General features: G+C 32.8%; 1 protein-coding gene across 3 annotated transcripts in view; it reads left to right on the top strand.

Moving 5' to 3' along the window:
- Nucleotides 1–19,907, top strand: part of PHIP (pleckstrin homology domain interacting protein) — a 120,648-nt gene extending 100,741 nt beyond the window's left edge. For 2 of the 3 annotated variants that reach the window (XM_061131782.1, XM_061131781.1), the window contains exons 32-40: nucleotides 931–1,056; nucleotides 3,941–4,010; nucleotides 4,425–4,478; nucleotides 4,736–4,885; nucleotides 8,113–8,265; nucleotides 8,873–9,036; nucleotides 9,491–9,750; nucleotides 10,303–10,500; nucleotides 14,395–19,907. In XM_061131782.1, coding sequence (XP_060987765.1) covers nucleotides 931–1,056; nucleotides 3,941–4,010; nucleotides 4,425–4,478; nucleotides 4,736–4,885; nucleotides 8,113–8,265; nucleotides 8,873–9,036; nucleotides 9,491–9,750; nucleotides 10,303–10,500; nucleotides 14,395–15,032 — 1,813 coding nt within the window. In that variant the 3' untranslated portion in view covers nucleotides 15,033–19,907. The remainder of the gene's footprint in view (nucleotides 1–930; nucleotides 1,057–3,940; nucleotides 4,011–4,424; nucleotides 4,479–4,735; nucleotides 4,886–8,112; nucleotides 8,266–8,872; nucleotides 9,037–9,490; nucleotides 9,751–10,302; nucleotides 10,501–14,394) is intronic. The other variant, XM_061131783.1, reaches the window with a different exon arrangement.
- Nucleotides 19,908–21,291: the final 1,384 nt, after the last annotated feature.

Below are 21,291 nucleotides of genomic sequence, written 5' to 3'. Positions count from 1 at the left end.
AAAATTTTAGTACAGTTGACTCATGAACAGCCTGGGTTTGAATTGCACAGGTCCACTTACACATGGATTTTTTTCCAGTAATACCTGTACTGTGCTGTGCTTAGTCACTCGGTTGTGTCTGTGACCACACAGACTGCCAGGCTCTTCTGTCCATGAGATTCTCTGGGCAAGAATATTGGGAGTGCATTGCCACGCCCTCCTCAGTAATACCTGTAGTACTACGTAATGCATGGATGCAGAACCTTGGATAGGGAAAGCCAATTCTAACGTTGTACCCAGATTTTAGACTTTGAGGAGGGTCAGTGCCCCTAACTGCTGCATTGTTCAAGGATCAACTATATCATTAATTTAGTGTAAAAAATTTTTTTTTTCATTTCAATAGATTTCTTAGTATACTTAATAAATATAAAAACTAACTTTTTGTATTTTGTGTCCCTTAAGCAGGCTGTTAGCTTTTCACTTTTAAATGTTACTTGATTACTAGCAATAGAATTAGATTGAAATTGGTTGTTTCCCTTTTTATGAAAAAGTTAGATATGTTTATTTTTAAAATTGACACCATACGTGAAAAGAATATATAAAGGAAAAACTAAAACTCCACTGTTTCTCTCCTCTTCATGCTCTCCTTATAGTCTCTCTCCCTAAATGAAGGCCCTGTTGATAGTCTAATGTGTCTAATCCAGACATTTTCTATGCCTATACATAATATTGCTACTCTTTTTTTTACCCTATGACACAAATGAAGTTCAGTTTTTGTTTTTTTTTTTTTTGGAAACAGTTTTTTAAGGTGTGAGTTTTATAGTTGATTTAAGACTATGAGTTAAGACTGCAATTAGAAAGTCAGAATGTCTTGGTTTTAAAATGTGTTTATGTATTTCTAAGTTTATTCTAAAGAGGCTAATAAGACTTCTGCGTTTTGTTTGTTTAAAGGCGAGTTTCTTCCCTAATGTGGGAAGTTCGATATATAGAGCATAATACACGAACATTTAATGAGCCTGGAAGCCCTATTGTGAAATCTGCTAAATTTGTGACTGATCTTCTTCTACATTTTATAAAGTGAGTTATTTTTTCACACTTAATTATATTACTGTAATAATTAATGGTGGTATTTTAAAATGTAAAATGTCAAAACAGAATACAGTCATTTTTTATTATACATCTTGTCATACTACACAAATATGTGCTGTGATACAACCACAGGTCTTAAAATAGGAAGCATATGTAAGTTCATTGGCTGATAATAATTATGAAATCATAGAGATTGTATTACATTTGTGTTCTGATTTACATAAGAAAACATGGATGTCTCTCTAAATCCAATGTTAGATAATAATAGCAAGCTTTTATTGAACATGCAATGTTTAGCTAAATAAGCTCTTCTAAGTCAAATAAAAATCTAACAGGTGGGAGAGGTCATTATCTGGAATTTACAATTAAGAAAATTAAATCTTTTAGAGGTTAACTTGTTTGATTTTCACAGTAAATGAGTGTCTGCCATTTTATTTGAGAACCTTTCACCTTAATATTGTATTATCCCTGTCAGATTGATGAAAAAGTATTCAAATAGGTCAGCAGGAAACTGAACTTAACATTCAAGCCTTTTTTCTTCAAAGTGAAGTTTATTTCCTCATTAATTAATCCCATACCAAGAGTGATAGCTATACTTCTTACGACAGTAGGGTTTTTATTTCCTTGTCTTACGGATTTTATGTATTCATAGAATGAGTTGAGTCTTCTAAATTGAAGCTGGAGGAATGGATCATACGTTTTGTATAAAATACAGCTCTGAATTCATATTAAGGTTATTTATATTTGATAATTTTTTCTCATTAATAGAATAGGATATTTTATAACTTAAGTTTCAGTACTCTCCTATCAGCTTCCATTTTTATATAAAGGGATTATTGAGGCTTTTTATTTAAACATCTTCAGCTTCATTCTCATTACTCAGCTTAATCGTAGGGTCCCTTTTCTTGGTGTTAGGTGGGTTTGTTTTTGTTTGTTTTGCTAAGGAATGTAGGTAATTCCAATATGAAAAACCGCCAAAGAAAATTAGTACGGTAAGCTTAATGCCCTTCCTCTACCTTATTCTCTAAGGAAATGCTTTGCCTTTCAAGTAGTTCCAGGGCTGTTGTTGCTAGGCCTTTGCTGATTTTCAGTAAAATTGATAATCAACATAATAAAGATTTAGTTATCCTCAGAAAACTGTTTATATAACTTGGTTATAAAGTTTATAATATCTTAACTAAAATTTTTAATTTTGTGTTTTATTGTGTATGTTATGACCATCTTTTTTCCAAAGAAATAGGGATCAGTAGAATCACATGATAAATTGATATTTTAGCAAATTAATCACATCTGGAATAGGCTTTGAAATTGTATTTCTTTCAAGTAGTTGTTTAGAAATGCCTCATGAAAATAGATTAAAATAATAGTGCTTTTATGTTGTATATTATCTAAAAGTGGTTTTAGATATATACAGTTTTTTAATCGTATATAATTGTTAAAAACCACTTTCAGCTGGCAGTACATTTCAAGATGTTTTGTATGTCTTGAAATTTTGGTAACGACTTTTTAATTGAGTTATTTGGCCAAATTTCAAGTAATAGATACATACAAAGTGCTGTAATAGATACTTGGAGATAGAAAGAAATGCATAATTACCCTCTTAATACAGCTTTATAGGGTAGATAAATAAAGTAAAAAGAGTTTGTGTGAACATTTGGATGAAGGATAGGGTCACTTCTGGCCATGAGAGTGGGATTTCAGGCACAGGGAGAAGTATGTTGAGATGTATGGACAAGGTAGATAGCGATTCAGAAGTCAGATGAAAGCAAAGCACTTCCAGGGGTGGGGAATGCCGTGAGGGAGAGAAGTAAGGATTTGTTAAGGGAACTGAGTGAATTGAAATCAGGTGAACTAGAGAGTACATGAACAGAAGTAATAGTGGTAGAAGTGCTAAGCTTAAGTTTGGACCGTATCACAGAGGACCTCAAATGCTGATCTAACAAACTATACTTAAAATAGGAGCATAGGGAGCAAGAGGCTATTGAAAATATTTGTGCATGAGAACAGCATGAGGCATGCTGTGCCTTAAAAATACTGATTTGACTGCAGTGTCTAATGTTAACTGATGGGGAAGAGACAGAAAGCGAAGGACTATTGAAATTATTTTAACATGAGAATAACATGATGCAAATTGCCTTAAAAAATACTAATTTGACTGCAGATTGACGTCTATAGCTGACCAAGTAAGAAGTGATGGAAACTTAATTTATCGAAGTGAGAAGCAGGCAGATGTCGAGAGATTTTGAAGGTGGAATCACAGAACTTGACCAGTGATTAGGTATATAAGGAGGAGGCAAAGGAAGAGATAGGATAAACCATTCATGACTGTGTGAATGAAAAAAAGTTGAAAAGGGAGAGTGGGAAATGACAATTGGGTTTAGACATGGGAATTTTAGATGGGTGGTAGGAATCACCTGAAGAGTCAAACCAGGTTATAGGAATTTGGAGTTCATTAACACAGAAAAACTGCAGATATATAAGATGATCTGGGCAAAAGGTATAGACGATAGCTAAGGACAAAATTTTAGGGAATGCCTACACTTAAGAATAAAAGGAAGAAGGAATAGAAGACAGGAGGTAAACTAGCTATCTCTTGTAGACTGAAGAAGGAGGGAAGGCGTTCTAGGCACAGCAGTGACCTGAGCAATACCTGAGATGGAAATTGGGCTTGGTGTAATGAAATGGGCCAGGGTGGAGACTTCACGTGGAGGGGAGGGGCAGTGGCAGATGTATGCATCCGTTTTTGGAGTTAACTGATGAAGAAAGTCTTCAGCTCAAAAGTTTTATCTTAAAATCTGGTTTTAGTAACAGGTTTAAAGGACAAAAATCTAGTGACTCCAATCTTGTATACTAACATTTCCTTGTTATTTAGGGATCAGACTTGTTATAACATAATTCCACTCTACAATTCAATGAAGAAGAAAGTTTTGTCTGACTCTGAGGTATTTAATATTTCTTATGATTACTACATTGGTTGTGTCCTATATAGAAAAAGAAATATACACATGGTAGTTTTCAGACAACTGCTATTATGAAATCTTTTTTTTGCCTAATGCTATCAGTTAATTTAAAAAAAAAAAAAATGAGAATTGTTTCAGTTAAAATTGTTTTAAACAGTGGGTGGAGGGAGACTTTTTTAATGAGTCAGTTAAGTGGACAGAGGAGCCTGATGGGCTAGAGTCCATGGGGTCGCAAAGAGTCGGACACAACTGAGCGGCTTCACCTTCACCTAAGTGTTAGAGTATTATATATACTATGGGTTTTCCAAAATGTAAAGGAGATAATTGGTATTAAAAGACTGTAGAATATAGTGGAACCTTGAATATTTTATTAATCTGATAATTCTTGCTTCAAAGGAAGAAGAGAAAGAAGATGCTGATGTGCCAGGAACTTCTACCCGGAAAAGGAAGGTAATGAATTTTTGTTTTAACAAAGTACTTTGTATGAATTAAAATATATTGAGCAATTTTTTACTTTTAGTAGTTTCAAAGATAGATTAAGTATTACTTCCAAATCAGCTTCCATCACAGAAATGCATGGTTTTCAGAACTAGATGAGTGATGCTTTCTTTTATCTGAATTACTCTATTAATACCTAGTTATCCACGATTAAAAATGAAAATTGTATTATATGTTATTTTATTGATATATTGGAATATTTAATTTAGGACCATCAGCCTAGAAGAAGATTACGTAACAGAGCACAATCTTATGATATTCAAGCATGGAAGAAACAGTGTCAAGAATTGTTAAATCTCATATTTCAATGTGAAGATTCTGAGCCTTTCCGCCAGCCAGTAGATCTTCTTGAATATCCAGTAAGTATTTTTGAAAATACTTGCCACTTTGATTTTTGTGTATATATATGTATCTTAAACATGACAGTTTACTATTTATTTTTATGATTATAGTTTATTTATTTTTTATTTGAAACATGTTCCCATTATCCATCTGATTATGTAGAGCATCTAAATTGAACAGTGTGGTAAAAAAGAAGTAACCCTGGACTAAGACTCCAAAGAATTGAGTTATTGTCCCAGCTCTGCCTCTTACCAATTCTACAGTTTTGAGCAAGTTACTTAGTTTTTATATCTGGTATATTTTTACCATTTCCTTTTCCATTCTAATTTTATGGATTTATTATGGAAATTATAAAGGAAACAAGAATAATACTTATTAATAATTATTATAATCTCTAAGGTTAATATAAATCTCTAAATCATTATTACAGTTACATAATTACAGTTACATTATTACAGTTATGTAATTATTACATAATTACATAATGTAATTATTACATAATTACAGTTATAGAAATGGAATGAGAATATTACTACTTATTATTAAACATTAAAATAGATTTTAAACTGAAACACTGTATGTAAATGTAAGGTGGTGTTATTGTATATGTAGGTTATGCCGATTTATGGAATTCATGGTAAAAAGTTTGAGTAAACATGTTATAAGTTTATTTTTTATTGCAATCTTAGCAATCTAAATTTAATTTTGAGTGATTTTTGTATTCTTTGTTTCAGTTATTAAAGATTGTATGGTTCAGATGACATTCATGGTTTCAAATGAAAATTAAAATTTTTATAAGAGATCTTGACCTGGTTGTGGTATCTGTTGTAGCTTTATAATCTGTTTTGTTATGCATGTATTCTAATTTGCAATGGTGAAAATAGAGAAATTTCATCAATAGATACCATAAAATGACTTTTTTTTTGCCATTTAAAAATCAAGAAACAAGTAATCTTAAATATAGAAGATAAATCTTTAATTCCAACAGTGTGATAAATTAGGCTAATTCAAACCCTACCATCTGAAAACCTTCAGAAGAAGTAAGCTAGTGCTGCAGGGCTTTGGTTTTCATGTCTTTGTGTTTGGAAACTGTGGGTCTCCCTTTGTTTCTTGCAAGCCCAAGTTTTGTTTCATAATCTTTAAGCCCAGGTATCCTCACTGAAAAATTCTGCCAGATGTTTAAAGAATTAACACAAATTCTACACACTCTCTTCTTCAAGATAAGGAATGCTTCTATACTTATTTTATGAAGCTAATTATTATCCTGGTGTCAAAAACAGACAAAAACTGTACTAAAGAAGAAAATGCAAAAATTCCTAATAAAATATCAGCAAATAGAATTCACCAGTATATAAAAATGATTTTGTACCCTAAGTGGGTTTTTTCCCCAGGAATATAAGGCTGTTTCAGTATTTAAAGATCAATCATTGTAATTAATTACTAAGGAAAAAATGACATCATATCAGTGCAGAAAAGGCATTTGACAAAATTCAGAACGCATTTCTTTTAAGAATGTACACATTGGGGTATGGTATGCTGTAATTGTTGTGGCCATGGGAGGAAATGAGAATGAGTCTTGGAAGGAAGAAATTTATTATATTGCTTGTCCCAGAGAGGGTTTAACCAGATGCCACCTAAGGCTCCAGGGCAAGCACAAGGTTTTAGTCAGGTTGCAGAAGATAGGAGGAAAGGAAAATCTTAGGCCAGAGCATTCCATGAGAGGCAAGGCTGGGCCTAGTCATTAGCTTAAGATGGGCTGGTTTGAATTACTCCAGGGGACTTCGGGGTAGGACGGTGGTCTCTAGTTGTCTTAATATTAATTCCTGACCTGGGATGATTCAGGGCAGAGGAAATGCTGGTTGGTGTGTGGTTGCTTAAGGACATGGTTAGTTTGCATATGAAAGATATATTCCTAGCACAACCCTTTGCTATTTCTAAGAATTGCCTAGTCCTTGGAAAGAGGCAGTCTCTCCTTAGGCCTGTATGGCCCTCCCAAGTGTCAAAAGAGTATCAAGAATACAGAAAGTAAGATAATTAGTATAGTTGGCCCTATGATGAATGGATATCAACTAGACCTACATAATGTAAGAAAACAACACCAGTAATGATAAAAACAAACTCTAAAGAAAACTAGGAATAAAAGGGAACTTCCATAACTTGATAAAGAACATCTGTTAAAAAACCTACAGCTAACCTCATGCTTAAACATGAAAAACTGAATGCTTTTCCCCCTAAGGTTGTGAGTGACGCAGAAATATCCACTGTTACTCTCACCACCGCTGTTTAACATAGTACTGCAAATTGTAGCCAGCGCAGTAAGAGAAGAAATGAAAAGAAAAGGCATTGCAGATTGTAAAGAAAGAAAGAAAACTGTCCCTGTTGGTAAAAGGCAGTTTTACTGTTTGCTTTATGATCAAACATACTTGATCATAATTTAAACTAGATGGGGTAGAGTCAAGTTACTATATTCCAAAAAATACAATTACATATTCTGGGGCTATGGAAAAGGTATAGTATTATTTATTCCTCTTAAAAAGTAGCATGTTTAGATCCTTTTATACTAGTCTGTTGCTTTTTTCTGATTTCATTTGTCTATTTCTATTACTTCTAATTTGTTGCTTTATTTTATACACGGTTGAGTAGGGGAGATTGAGTGATTGCCCTTTCCTCCATAAAATGAAGTTTAAAGACTTTGTGACAGATGTTTTCATTCATAATTCTTGATTTGTGCAAAGTTCCCAATTGTACTATTGTATTACTGAAGTTGAAGTTACTAGAACTAAGCCCTTCACATTAATGTGATGTTATATTTTCGTTGTTTTTATGTCAGTTTTAAAGATACAATTATGCTTCAGTGAATAAGCAGCCTTACGCGTTTATGTGTAGCATAAAGTTTTGGGTTTTTTACATCAAACTTATAGTTTTAGAACTGAGTTTTTCAGTATTGTTTTAATCTCCTTTTCCCAACACAACTCCATGCTAGACCTCTTTCTGAAGGCAAAAAAAAAAGAAAGCAGAATTTATAAGTTCTTGAATGAGAGAAATCATGTGTTGATTGCAATAAAAGCTAATGGACATGAAAAATAAAAAATGATTTGGGAAAAAAGGAACCTTGAAAAGGGAAACAAGAAATGATTATTAATAGTTCTAGTAGTTGCAGTCATCACAGAAATTGTATATGACTCTTTTATGAGAAATAATGCATCATCATTACTATTAATATGACCTGTTTTCCTTCTCTTAGGACTACAGAGACATCATTGACACTCCAATGGATTTTGCTACCGTTAGAGAGACTTTAGAAGCTGGGAATTATGAGTCACCAATGGAGTTATGTAAAGATGTCAGACTTATTTTCAGTAATTCCAAAGCATATACACCAAGCAAAAGATCAAGGGTATATAATTTAATTGCTTTTTTTTCTGTCTAAATTAAATGAAATTAGTAGAAAAGTATTTTAAGTAACTAGATGCTATATTTAATTAAAATTTAGAGCCGAATTGACAAACTATTAGGTTCTTAACCTAGTGGAAAGAAGAATTCACATCTTTCTATTTTATTCCTTCTGTGAAAAACGCTGATGTCATTTAATGTTTAGGAATGTTACTTGTCTTGAAGATGGTATAGTTGAATAGATACATGTATGTACTATCCTGATACATGTTAGAGGGTCCCTGTGCTTAACTTTTTCAGCTATGTTCTGCTTTACTGGAAAGGAGCATTTTTTCCATTTAATGCTCTTATAATTAAAAAAAAAAATGAGTAAAACTATAAATATCATTAACCTTTTTTTAGCCAAGTACAAAAATAATTTGTCATAATGCTAAATAAAAAAATAATTGTAATAATGCTTCAGTTTTAGTGTTTGTCAAAAGAGATTGAGAAAAAGTAGCATTTTAAATTCTAAAAGATTTTTGCTAGAAAAATATTTTAATTTATATGTTAATATTTTCTGAACAGCCATTTTCTTTGCAGAACGTTTGAACAGTTTTTTTTCTTTCCAGATTTACAGCATGAGTTTGCGCCTATCTGCTTTTTTTGAAGAACACATTAGTTCAGTTTTATCGGATTATAAATCTGCCCTTCGTTTTCATAAAAGAAATACAATAACAAAAAGGAGAAGGAAAAGAAATAGAAGCAGCTCTGTTTCCAGTAGTGCTGCATCAAGGTATTTGATTTCTTTTAATTATGAGCAACTGATCTATATAACTTTGTCATCTAAGTAGAACTTAGTGTTTTTTAATACTTCCTTTACTATTCCCTATATTGCAGAATGATATATTTGACATGCAAGTTCCTATGATGTGGAGGATTTTTAATCTTTTAACTAAAGCTATACTAGTGTAAGTGCTTAAATTCAAACTGCTAAATCTGTACAGTTAAACAGCATTTTTAGGATAGTGATGGCACCATGCTTTCTGTCATATAACTATAGCATTTACAGCAATCCTTCACTAAGTATTCACTTTTCAAAGGCTCACAACCATATGAAATCCACTACAAATCTCATATTTTAACATTTTTCATAACAGTACAAATATTGAATCCAGCAGTATTATAAAACTATTTTATTCATCCCCATAGAATTATAAGAATGACTAATGATACTATTTTATTTACAGCCCTGAAAGGAAAAAGAGGATCTTAAAACCCCAGCTGAAGTCAGATATTACTACCTCTCCATTCTCTGCACCTACACGGTCAATACCACCAAGGCACAATACTGCTCAGATAAATGGTAAAACGGAATCCATTTCTGTAGTTCGAACCAGAAGCAATCGAGTGGTGGTAGATCCAGTTACCACTGAGCAACCATCTACTTCTTCAGCAGCAAAGACTTTTATTTCAAAAGCTAACACATCTGCAGTGCCGGGGAAAACAAGTAAGAATCAGCTACAGTTTCTAAACTGAAGTGTATATATATAATGCATTTTTTAATCTAAGTACTTACTCTGCCAAATGGGATATATTAGATTTAGTAAATTCCAGCAGACACTGGACTTTTACTTTTCTTTATCATTAGTTTTCCTTTTCTTTATCATTTTTGCACTTTTTAAAAAATTTTGTTTTATTGATAAAGATACTGAGGTTTAGGAGTGTCAGTATAAGATGATGCTTAAAATGGTGGGAAAAATGGCCTAAATTTAAAAATTGCCTAAATTTAAATCCTGGAAGACAGACTTGATAGCAATTTGCCAGCACTTGGCCTTGATAATCTTTTGGTGACTAGACAGCTTCTGAAAGCACTGAAATTATTATGTATGCCTTTTCCCTTTTTGAAAGTAGATTTCTTACCGAAGGTTAAGCATCCTCCAGGTTTTGTCTTATTGGCTAATTCACACAATTCACATTAGATGTAATCTCAACCTTCTTGCTTGTTTGAAGGTTAAATAATTTAACTCTTAGCTTGTAATCTCCTGTATGTGTGTTTTAGTTCTAGAGAATTCTGTGAAACATTCCAAAACCTTGAATACTCTTTCAAGTCCTGGTCAGTCCAATTTTAGTCATGGCGCTAGGAATAATTCTACAAAAGAAAATATGGAAAAGGAAAAGCCAGCCAAACGTAAAATGAAATCATCTGTGCTCTCAAAGACACCCCCTCTCTCAAAGTCATCACCTGTCATTGAGCAAGGTACCGTAGACTTACAAATGATGATTCTATTGGAGATAACACTTACATTCATTTTTTAGGTTGCTCATTTAAAAGTCACATATTCTGTATCAGTTGATAAATTTACTGAGACATCTTTTGATTTGTACCAAAGGCAAACGGTATTATTATTAAATTTTAAAAGCCACGAAAAACTTGCTGTATGAAAAATAAAATCATATTCTAAAATCAGAGGCTTTTAATGATACAGATTTAGTAGTTTTTAACTTCATTATTACAGAACCCAAAAAAGTATCTCCAAGAAGTTTAAATAAGTTGAATTTAGTTAACCCAGTATAGCATTTAAAAAAAATTTTTTTTGAGTTTTTTTATATAACAAAATTCAACATATTGATCTTTAAATAATCCATATTCTTAAATCTTAAATTCTTCAGATTCTTTTGTCTGCAGATTTTCATTGTAAAGCCTTTATGTTTGAAGAATAGAGAAAGTGACTGATAAAATACACCCTATAACATGTTAAAACAATTATGTCTTCTTGGTAGCAGACAGCTCAAGGATATGCAATTTTTGTCATGACTTCCAGAGTATGTCTAGACCATTTCCTTTTCAGTATTCCCCCAAGAAACCTCTCACAATTTAATTTTTGTACTGAAATGACCCCATTTTGATTAATGATATTGGGATCCACCCACCTAAATAAGCTTAAAATCAGTGAGTCATCCTAGCCTTCTCTTTAGCAACCAAATATGCTTGTTTCTTCCTGCCTCCTTCACATCTCTGAAGTCTGTTTCCTCTGTCCCATTCTCACATCCACCGATTGTCCTGCGCTCATAACTGCTGTCCCTGCCTCAGTTCTCAGCTCTTCCTCAGTCCATCTTCCATGTTTCAGTGACCTTTCTCATCGTGTGCACAAGACACACACACACAGAATGAAGATCTTTCCCTTCCTTCAAATCACACATGGAATCAGAATTTAATGTTGTTAATGTCAAGCAGTAAAGAGTCTTGTATAACAATGCTGCCTAACATTCTGGCTGTCCTTACTTTTCTTTCTCCCTTTTCTGTTCCAGCCATCCTAAACCACTTGAAAGTCTCTAAATATTCTTGTCATTTCTTCCTTTTTTGAAATTTTTTTTCCCTACCTGTTGTTTCCTATTCATTGCCTTTGTGGCCCTTATAATATTGATAGAGTTATTCTTTTTTACATTGTCTATCTCCAGAAGAATCTAAACTCATGTTTGCTCATATTATAATTACCTGTACTTGGTATATAGTAGATAGTGTTTAAATAAATCAGCAAATGACTTTATATGTGAGTGTTTTACATTTTTACATTAGCTTCCTTTCTGAACTGAATTCAGAGTTTTGAATGTTATATTGGCCTTGCTTCTGTTAGTCTTGAATTCTGGAGAAATCAAATGTATAAGAGAATTGGGTGTAACATTATGATAGGGAAGGTTCAGTAGCCAATTCACTCGATAGGTTTTGGGTATTACATATGCCAGTACAGTACAGAAATATGATAAGCTATTACATAATGCATTAATGATGACTTACCACATACATATTGGCACTTGAATTAACTATTAGAAAACGAACAGTGCTCTATACAGTTGAAATAGAATACAAGCCACATGTGTTCTTGTAACCACATACAGCAACAGCAAACAAGTGGAATTACCCTGTTAGCAGTGTGTTTTATTTACTCCATTGTATCCAGAATATCATTTCAGTGTGCGATCAGTATTTCAAAATGTATACTACCTCAATATTCAAATTTAATTAAAAATTCAGTTCCTCAATTGCAGTTACATTTCAAGTGCTCAGTAGCCACATGGTTAGTGGTAATACTATCATAGGATAGTACAGGTCCAAATGAATGATTTCAAAAGGTTTTTAGCTCTTGAACTCCTTTTTAAAAGAACTGCATTGATTCTTAACCTTTTTAGGTTTTGTAAAGTTTGAAGACCTTGTAGTTTTTTTCCCCAAAAAATGCACATAGTCATATACACAGAAAATTTGGGCCAATTCAAGGGCTTTCCTGGTAGCTCAGATGGTAAAGAATCTACCTGCAAGGCAGGAGAGCTGGGTTCAATTCCTGGGTCAGAAAGATCCCCTGAAGAAGGGAATGGCAACCCACTACCGTATTCTTGCCTGGAGAATCTTATGGACAGAGGAGCCTGGTGGGCTACAGTCCATAGAGTCACAAAGAGTCAGACACGAATGAGCAACTTACATACACACACACCTACATACTACACCCCATCCCACCCGCTTACCTCCTGGAGTCCTTGAAGCCACTCTAGAACTTTTGTAGGACATATTAACTGGATATTTATTTGACATTGGTCCTATGTAAAACAAATGGAAGGATAGCACAGAACCTTAGAGTCCTCAGGCAAATTAAGGGTATTAGTTAGAAAATACCTGACTACTTTATGCACACACACATTTCTCCCATTCACCACTCCCCCTGTTATGCAAAACCACAAATCTGAAGAAAAGTTATTAGTACTGTGGGGTCAGGGTTTGAGGACATTGCCTTCTTCCCCTGCTCTTAGTTCAGAGACTCCTCCTCTGAGACAGTTATTTCTTGAAATTTACAAAGCACTCTATGATTGAAGCCCCGGACAAAAAATGAAGAAGCTTTCTTTTTAATGACACAAACTGTAGAATTTTGGAAGAAAAAAAGTGGTAGTGCATGTTTGTCATCTTTTTCTTCATCTGAAAGGGTAATAAGCATTTTTTTTTGTTTTAACCATAGAAAGGCAGTTCATGATTTGCAGTTCCTACAAATCTAGAATTTGATCTTTGGATTTTTTTTTTTTTTTAAATAAAGCATAATAGCCTTTATTACAGGGTTTGTTATAATGGGATTTTAATCCTGATGATAGTGACACACACAGTGGATTTGATTGATACATGCAACTAGTATTGCTTATGATGATAAATCAATCATTTCCCATTCAGTAATATAAGGAGGTAGGACTGTTCCAAAAACAGCTTATGAAGAAAACTGCCATTTAGTTGTTTTTCTTAACCCTCTTTTAAAAATTCTGTGAGCAAGAGTAACTTATTTCTACTCTTGTAAAAAGGATAGATGTATCAAAGCCATAGTTGTGTCTATGGAGAACAACTGGTATAAATTATTCCAGTATACGTATTCTCAAACCTTTAGCATAGGAGTTAGTAGAAGAGGAAATCCTTTTTTACTTCTGAGGAATGTAAAGAAATACTTAGACTATAAATTCTTCTCTGATATCAGAGAGGTCATGGTCATCACATCCAGTCTAGGGTTAAATAAGCATTAGAATCATTCCAGTTTTGATAGTCCCTTTTACCACTTCCATCTGTAGTAGCAAAAATGATTAGAGGAAAGTTAGAGGGGATGATAACGCTTATTTATTCAGATTACAAAACTTAAAGGTCATAGATTTCATGCTAAGATTATTTTCCATGATTGAGCTACTTGATAGTAGGAATATAGGAAAGTCCTGTTAATGAACTAAACCCTAAAATGCTTTGTTATGGTGAAGTTCCATATGAGTAAACAGGTTACTTTCTATAATGAAAACAATGCTCATGCACTAGAATGTGTAGTAAAGATAGTAGGAGTAAGAAACTTGGCTAATTCTAGCTTTATCATAATTTGCAGTGTTAATTTAGGTAATTTATTTGCTGATTTTCATTTCTCTCTTGTCAAGTCATCAGTGACTTCATTAAGGATGTGTCTCCTCTGTGAGTTTTAAATAGAAGTTCAATAATATCATTAAGCTATTAGCTTTTCGTCAGTTCTTTTTCTCAAACTAGTATTCTATCATTATGTGTAAATATAGCAGTGGACTTACTGACTAGTGTGAGGGTCAGAGAAGAAGCAATTCATATGTTAAGTGCACTGTTGTTCCCTTTCAGCTGACTGTAGAAACAATGCTCTTGTACCTGGAAGCATTCAAGTCAACGGCCATGGAGGGCAGCCGGCTAAGCTTGTGAAGAGGGGGCCTGGGAGGAAACCTAAGGTGGAAGTTAATAACAGCAGCGGTGAAGTGACGCACAAGAAGAGGGGCCGGAAGCCCAAAAAACTCCAGTACACAAAGCCTGAAGATGCGGAGCAAAATAGCGTGCATCCCATCAGAGATGAAGTAGTTCCTTCCTCAACCTGCAGTTTTCTTTCTGAAACTAATATTGTAAAGGAGGATTTGTTACAGAAAAAGAGTCGCGGAGGCAGAAAACCCAAAAGGAAGATGAAGACACAGAAGCTAGACTCAGATCTCATAGTTCCTACAGGTGTTAAAATGCTAAGGAGAAGTAACCGGAAAAAGACAGATGATCCCATGGATGAGGAAGAGGAATTTGAGGAACTTAAAGGCTCTGAACCTCACATGAGAACTAGAAATCAAGGTCGAAGGACAGCCTTCTATAACGAGGATGACTCTGAAGAGGAGCAAAGGCAGCTGTTGTTTGAAGACACTTCTTTGACTTTTGGAACCTCTAGTAGAGGACGAGTCCGAAAGTTGACTGAAAAAGCAAAAGCTAATTTAATTGGGTGGTAACTTGCACCAAAATATTTTACTTCAAAGTCTATAAAGCAGGTACAGTTAAGGAGTATGTAGAACTAAGGCTTCTGCTTCCTTGCTGCTATGACGGATATGGGAATGTTATGATTTGATTTGCAAAAAAAACAAACAAACTTACAAGACACTTCACTTCTTTAAATGAATATATATATATATAAATATATACATATATATTTTAAATGTTTGCTATTTATTGCCCTTAGATAGGTTATGCATTTCAACATTCATTTCATTTACTGTTCAAAGCAAAAGAAATTGAGGCTCTATAATGAACTCCCAATTTTTTCTGGAAAAGACATTCTGCTACACTCTTAAGGAGCATATAATATTCCTTAGTGACAGAGCATTTTATGTTAAAATGAATTATTTTTGACCAAGCCAGGTACATTTCTGTTTATACAGAAGTCTTGCCCCTAGGAGGACAGGTGTTAACCAGAGTAGCAGTGAATTAAGAATTGTGTTTCCTCTAAAGATAAATTTAAAATTCCCACCATTTGATACCCTGAAAAGTTTAATTTTAATTATAGAATGTTCATCTACAGAGAATCTAGAAGAGGCTTTTGCTGTATTCCATTTCTGCCAAACTTAAGAGAAAAATGTACTGATGAAAAGGAAACATATCCACATTGGAAAACATTTGACTGTCTAATTTTTCAGACCTTGATTCTTATGTCAATCACTCAATCTCTGTTTATTGTGCCAAAGACTGAGAATCAGTGCAGTGGAAAGCCTGTTTTTGACTGTCAGGACAGCATACACTTTTTCAATATTGGAAAGGCTATATATTATTCTAAAGAGCAAGTTATTAAAGAGTTACGCTGAGATGTATCTTTTTTTGGTACTAATAGTAGAAAATAATGCACTGGTGGGTCCTTTGACAGAGATGTTTTAGAGAAAATGTTTAAGTGGTTAAAGGATTCAAGGAAAATAACAGGAAAAAGGTATGGGATTTGATGTTTACTTGTTAATCTGGATTAATGTCATTTCTAAACTTTAGACATATCTAATAGGCTAAAATGACTTACAAAGAAATGTGTCTGTGTGTGTATGTGTATATATTGACAAATGGGTATAATTGAATATATATACAAACACATACTTATATGCTATTACCCAGGTATAAATTCTTTTATCAGGATTTTTTAGATAGTGGTAGAATAAAAATAATTTTAAAATGTCATACTTTATAGTTTAATTTTAAGGGGAAGATTGGTTATTTTCAATTATTAAAGGTTTAAAAATAGGCCAAATCACTTTTTATGCAATCATGTTTTATACAGTGGTCTCATTGCACATTGTGTTTTTTCTGCACTTTTTACGGTATCCTTCACGCTGGTATGTCAATATACACCCTAAAGAAAAATTCCATTTAATGATTGTGCCTTGTATTCTATTATTTTTTGCATCATTAGTAAAATTAAGTTGTCTATTGTAAATGATAACTATATGACTTAGGAGAATGTATTGCTATATGTACTGCTATGGAAAAGGAAAGCAGTTATTTATTTGTTTATGGTACAGTTAGTTATTTTATACCTTAAAAACCAACATAAATACCATTTCTATTGTTTAAAGATTATTGTCCATTTTTTTAAAAGTTTAAAGAATGTAGTATTTTCTGAGGACTGGTATGGTACAAAAATGTAACCAAAATTTTCAGATACTACATTTTTAAAAAGTGAGGATGGGGAAAATATGTATCAGCATGGCCCTGGTGTAGAAGAATAAAGTCTTTAATTGAACCTTGGCAAAATACATTACATAATTCTTTCTGTAATATTTCTGGTAGGGATAAATGTTAGCTGTCAGTTGATTATGTCTTGAAAAAGAATGGAAAGTCATGCATTTGGGCTTTTTAGATTGTTTGTAACTAAATTTGTACAGAAATCCTCCTGTGAAATTAAGTAAACCATTTTCCAGATCTTAACTGGATTGCTGTGATTTTGCAGTTGAAAATAATTTCAAAATTTTCAGGTTTTTTGTATATTTATTTTTTTCTAACAAATATATTTAACTATATAATTAAAGTTCAGTAGTTAAACTCTTCATAATGCAGAAATGGATGGCTTGGTTGTATAGTGAAACGAGTCTCTCGGTTACACCATTATTGAATATAATAGTGTGTATGTTTGAAATTTAAGTCATTAATTTGTTGCTTTTGAAGGCAATCTATTTGAAACATGCAATTTCCTGATGGTATCTGCATTGTATTAGAAAATAAGGCTATAAAATCCATTTTTGTAAAAAATATGTGTATAGTTTTAAAGTGTGTACAAAGAAAGGAAGAGCGTACACAGTCTCAAGAGTGAAATTTACTGCTCGTAGGGTGTATTAGTTCTAACACTTGAGCAAAAAAACGAGTATTTACCATCTTACCTGCAAGAAGTAAATGTATTATTCTAAATACATTCTAAAGGCACTATATACTTACCACCTTATTTGCATATTATTAAACACTGGTTTCCTAGGCAAAAATGACTTGGATCAGCTTCTTTGTAATTGAAACACTTAAAATGTATTAGTAATAACCAGATATATCTAGATTTTATATTTTTATAATTTAGCTACTATACACTGCAAAAGTTGAATTGAGAAATTTAAGTCATCACCATAGTCTTGTTCTGTTTGACCGCTAGAAAAATCTCTTCTTTGAGTCTGTTAACACCAGGTATATATTGTTTATAGGTCAAAGGAAATGTTGGCAGTTGTCTTAGATGAGCAATAAAAGAATACTAAGTTTATTCAAAGTTTCAGAATACAGCTTTTGGTTACATTCTTAGAAAATGTGAATCAGTTTTTGCATTTTTAAGTACCTAACCCTAATATTCTCTCCTTTGACCCCAACATTCTCGAGTTCCAGTGAAATGTTATAAAATTAGAGAATGTTGTGTATGAGCAGATTAAACAGCCTGATTATAGTCTGATAACTCTGGGCAGTAGACATACACTTTTTAAAAAATTGTATTCTTTTCAGTCAACTATTATGGCATTGAACCATTTTCTGCATATATTCATGAGCTAAAGATTTGGCCTTGTTTTCATTGTTTTTATTATTGCACAACATCACAAATTTGAAGGCTATTTGTATTGTAACAAAATGATCTTCCTCTTTAAATTTATTTAGATAAATGTGCAGAGTATTTGTGAGCTTGCTTAGGTCACATCTGAGACACGAAGTTTGGTTGAATCTAGTATCACTTGGAAATGAATTATGTAATATACAGTGATCAACAAAAGATCCTTGTAGCATGTATGTTAACATTTTAAACTCTCCCTTATCTGCAATGCAGTAGATTAATCAGACATTTTAACAAAAGTATTCAAGTAACATTTTTTGCTTATAATGATAGTAGCATTATTTACATGTTTTGATATATGATTTGTAATATAAATTAGCTTCTCCAGTTTATAGTGTTTAATTCTAGCATTCCATTTTATACATGCATATATACCTCTCAGATGTCAACTGGAAGCAATTTTGACTGTTTTCTACCTAATGAAGACAAATTATTATTCTGAATGTTTTTGTTCACCTGAAATTTATTTTTAAGTAGGTTGAAAGGACCAAGATACTTGAGTGTTAAAAGGGCTTTAAGTGTCCTCCATATATGCAGGAAATACATGATTTTAAAAGTCACAAAAGGGGAAGTACTTTTATGCTCTGTGAATTATCCCATATTTAGTTTTTTTAGTTTGTTTTGAAACAGGTTGAGAAGTGGTTTAGTTAAATTTAGGTGACAATTTATTTTCTAACTAAAATTGAAAAATATACCTTTTTCTTACTTCCCTCTTTGAGTTCCTCTCATGTCCCAAGTTTCCAAGTGATTTGAACTAAATATTAGATTTATTGAGAAGCTGTTATTGTTCTCAATTATACTGAGCTAGGCACTCCAGATGGAAAGTCATTTTGTACTATGTACAATACCCAAGAAGAGGTCACAATGAGTCAGAAGACTGTAAGTACCACTTTTGACGCTCCAGATACTAGCCTTGTACACACTGTAATAAAACAATTAGAAAATATTATGAGCTATAAATACATATATATATTATTTTTAGTTTTGATAGCTCCATGTTTAAATACTTTTTTAATGCAGATAAAATCATCAGGAAATTAACCTTATATGGCACAAACCAAATACATAATAGTGGGTGGCTCTGAGTTTCTACGTTTAAGGAGCTAAGAAAATAGGTTTGAGATGATAAATAGTACGCACACCTATGATGCAGATGTACACATGCTCGTTACTTTTAAGATTGTGCTGTGTTGATAGATCACAATGAAAGGTTATAAATTGAGACAAAATACAAAGTTACATTTTTGGACCATATTAAAACTGCAAGAAGATGGGGTCTTATTTAAAGATCTTTTAGACAACTGTTAAATCCTGTCACATGATATTTAGACGTGTAGAATGTAGCTCAATTTTTGAAAAGTAACTGACCTAGAGGGTTAATGTTGAAACTGACGCATTTTCAAATTAAAATGCTTATTTTGTACAGAAAACAGCGTTAAACACAAGCAGATCTGTTGTATGTAATAAGTAACAGAGTTTTAAAAAGAAATTAATTATTTAGCTTTATTGAGGTTTTTGGTTTTTCTCTCTGGAAACCTGAAGTACCATGTTATAAACGGCAGTCTCACACCAGAATAGCAGCGCCCTTTCTTTTTGTACATATTGATTGGACCTTTCTTTACTGTTAGGTGGACACTTTCTATGTTAGTTTTGAAGCATAATTCTTTGAATCCTTTTATACAAACTAGAATGTATGTGTAAGAATTCCTGTCCCTGCAATGTAGTAACTACAAACTTATTTTTAAATAAATAGAAAACTTGTTTTTCTAAGCTATTTTGTAGAGCCTCCTTTCTTTTTTTTTATTTTTATTTTGTAACACAAAAAGCACTCAGTACATAATTTCAAGAGGTGTTACATAAATGCTGTTACATTTAGTGTTCCCAGTGCCTTATCTGCTTAGCAAAATGTTTAAATGTATTAGCTAATTAAAGGGTTGTGGGTCCCCTAATGTAATTTAATTTCCAAAAAAAAACCCAAAGGTTAGGAATGTATTTGCTTTTCAATGTGACAACTATATTGATTTACTACTATGAATAAGTTACCATACTAGGTGTAAATCTTCAGTATTCAAACTTTGCTGTGAGACATATTTCAAAGGAATAGTAAGTATTTTCTCAAAAATATGAAGTGAAATTTCTGGGAAAATTAAATGAAAGAATGATGAAACTGTTTCATTTGTTAAGCAGTTACATGAAGTGAGATTCATAAAGCTTTGGCTGTTTTTCTAGACATTTGTTCAGATCGGTATACATTTTTATTGACATCCTGAGAATCCCAATTTTAGTACAAAAAGTACAAGACTATAATAAATGACAACTCCAGTTAAGCATGAGATAATTTGTGTTTTTAGTGATCATTTCTCCTTAAGAAATTTTGTTTAAATGACTGTAGAAAACAAAATTTTAAGTTGAGGAAAGCAGATAAATGTTTCCAGGTACCTTTTCCTGAAGCATGCTGAAAAAGTTTATTTTTAGCAACCACTTTTTACTAGTTTCTCTTGTAATAGTACCAACTGTATGTTCTAGGCTAAGCTTGTTCATTGTTTGAGAACAAAAAGATGAAAAGCCAGAGCTCAAAATTTCTGTTCTTTGCAATAGAAAACCTTGTATTTGTAATCTCTTTGCTTTTAACATATTTACCATATATTGATTGCTCTTTTGGGGTTTTGTTTGGTGGGAAAAATAATGGAAAGGTTTCAATTCAGTACCTTTTTGCCTAATATATTAGGCATGTTGATAATAGAGTATTGTTGGTAACACAATTGTCATGGGAAGAACTGGGTTTGGAGTTGTGTCATTTTACCTTTTGAATTTCACTTTTCTCATCTGTAAAGTTAAAAAAAACAAACACTGGTTAGACTGTGTGCAAGGTCGAATTCAAGTCAGAGTTCACGGTTATTTCTCACGTGTATGTTGCCTTGTGTACTCAGGGCTCAATCGTGGCTTTTCTGTTTGGTCCCTAAATATGTGATTTAATGTGTAACTTTCAGGCAAATGTCTTGTGGCCATGACATGATTGTAGTAAGTACGAGATCTTCTGAACCCTTAGTTTCAATGATACTGTTGTAACACACCATAAATTGTGAATTGAGTTCAAATATTTGTATACTAGTAGTAAGTACAAAAGTTTATGATTTTCCGAAGGGCTCTCTGAGGAA

The sequence above is a fragment of the Dama dama genome, chromosome 28 (assembly GCF_033118175.1).
Source record: "Dama dama isolate Ldn47 chromosome 28, ASM3311817v1, whole genome shotgun sequence".
Classification (NCBI taxonomy): Eukaryota; Metazoa; Chordata; class Mammalia; order Artiodactyla; family Cervidae; genus Dama; species Dama dama.
The sequence above is the reverse complement of the archived record's forward strand: the minus strand, read 5'-3'. Positions and strand labels throughout refer to the sequence as shown.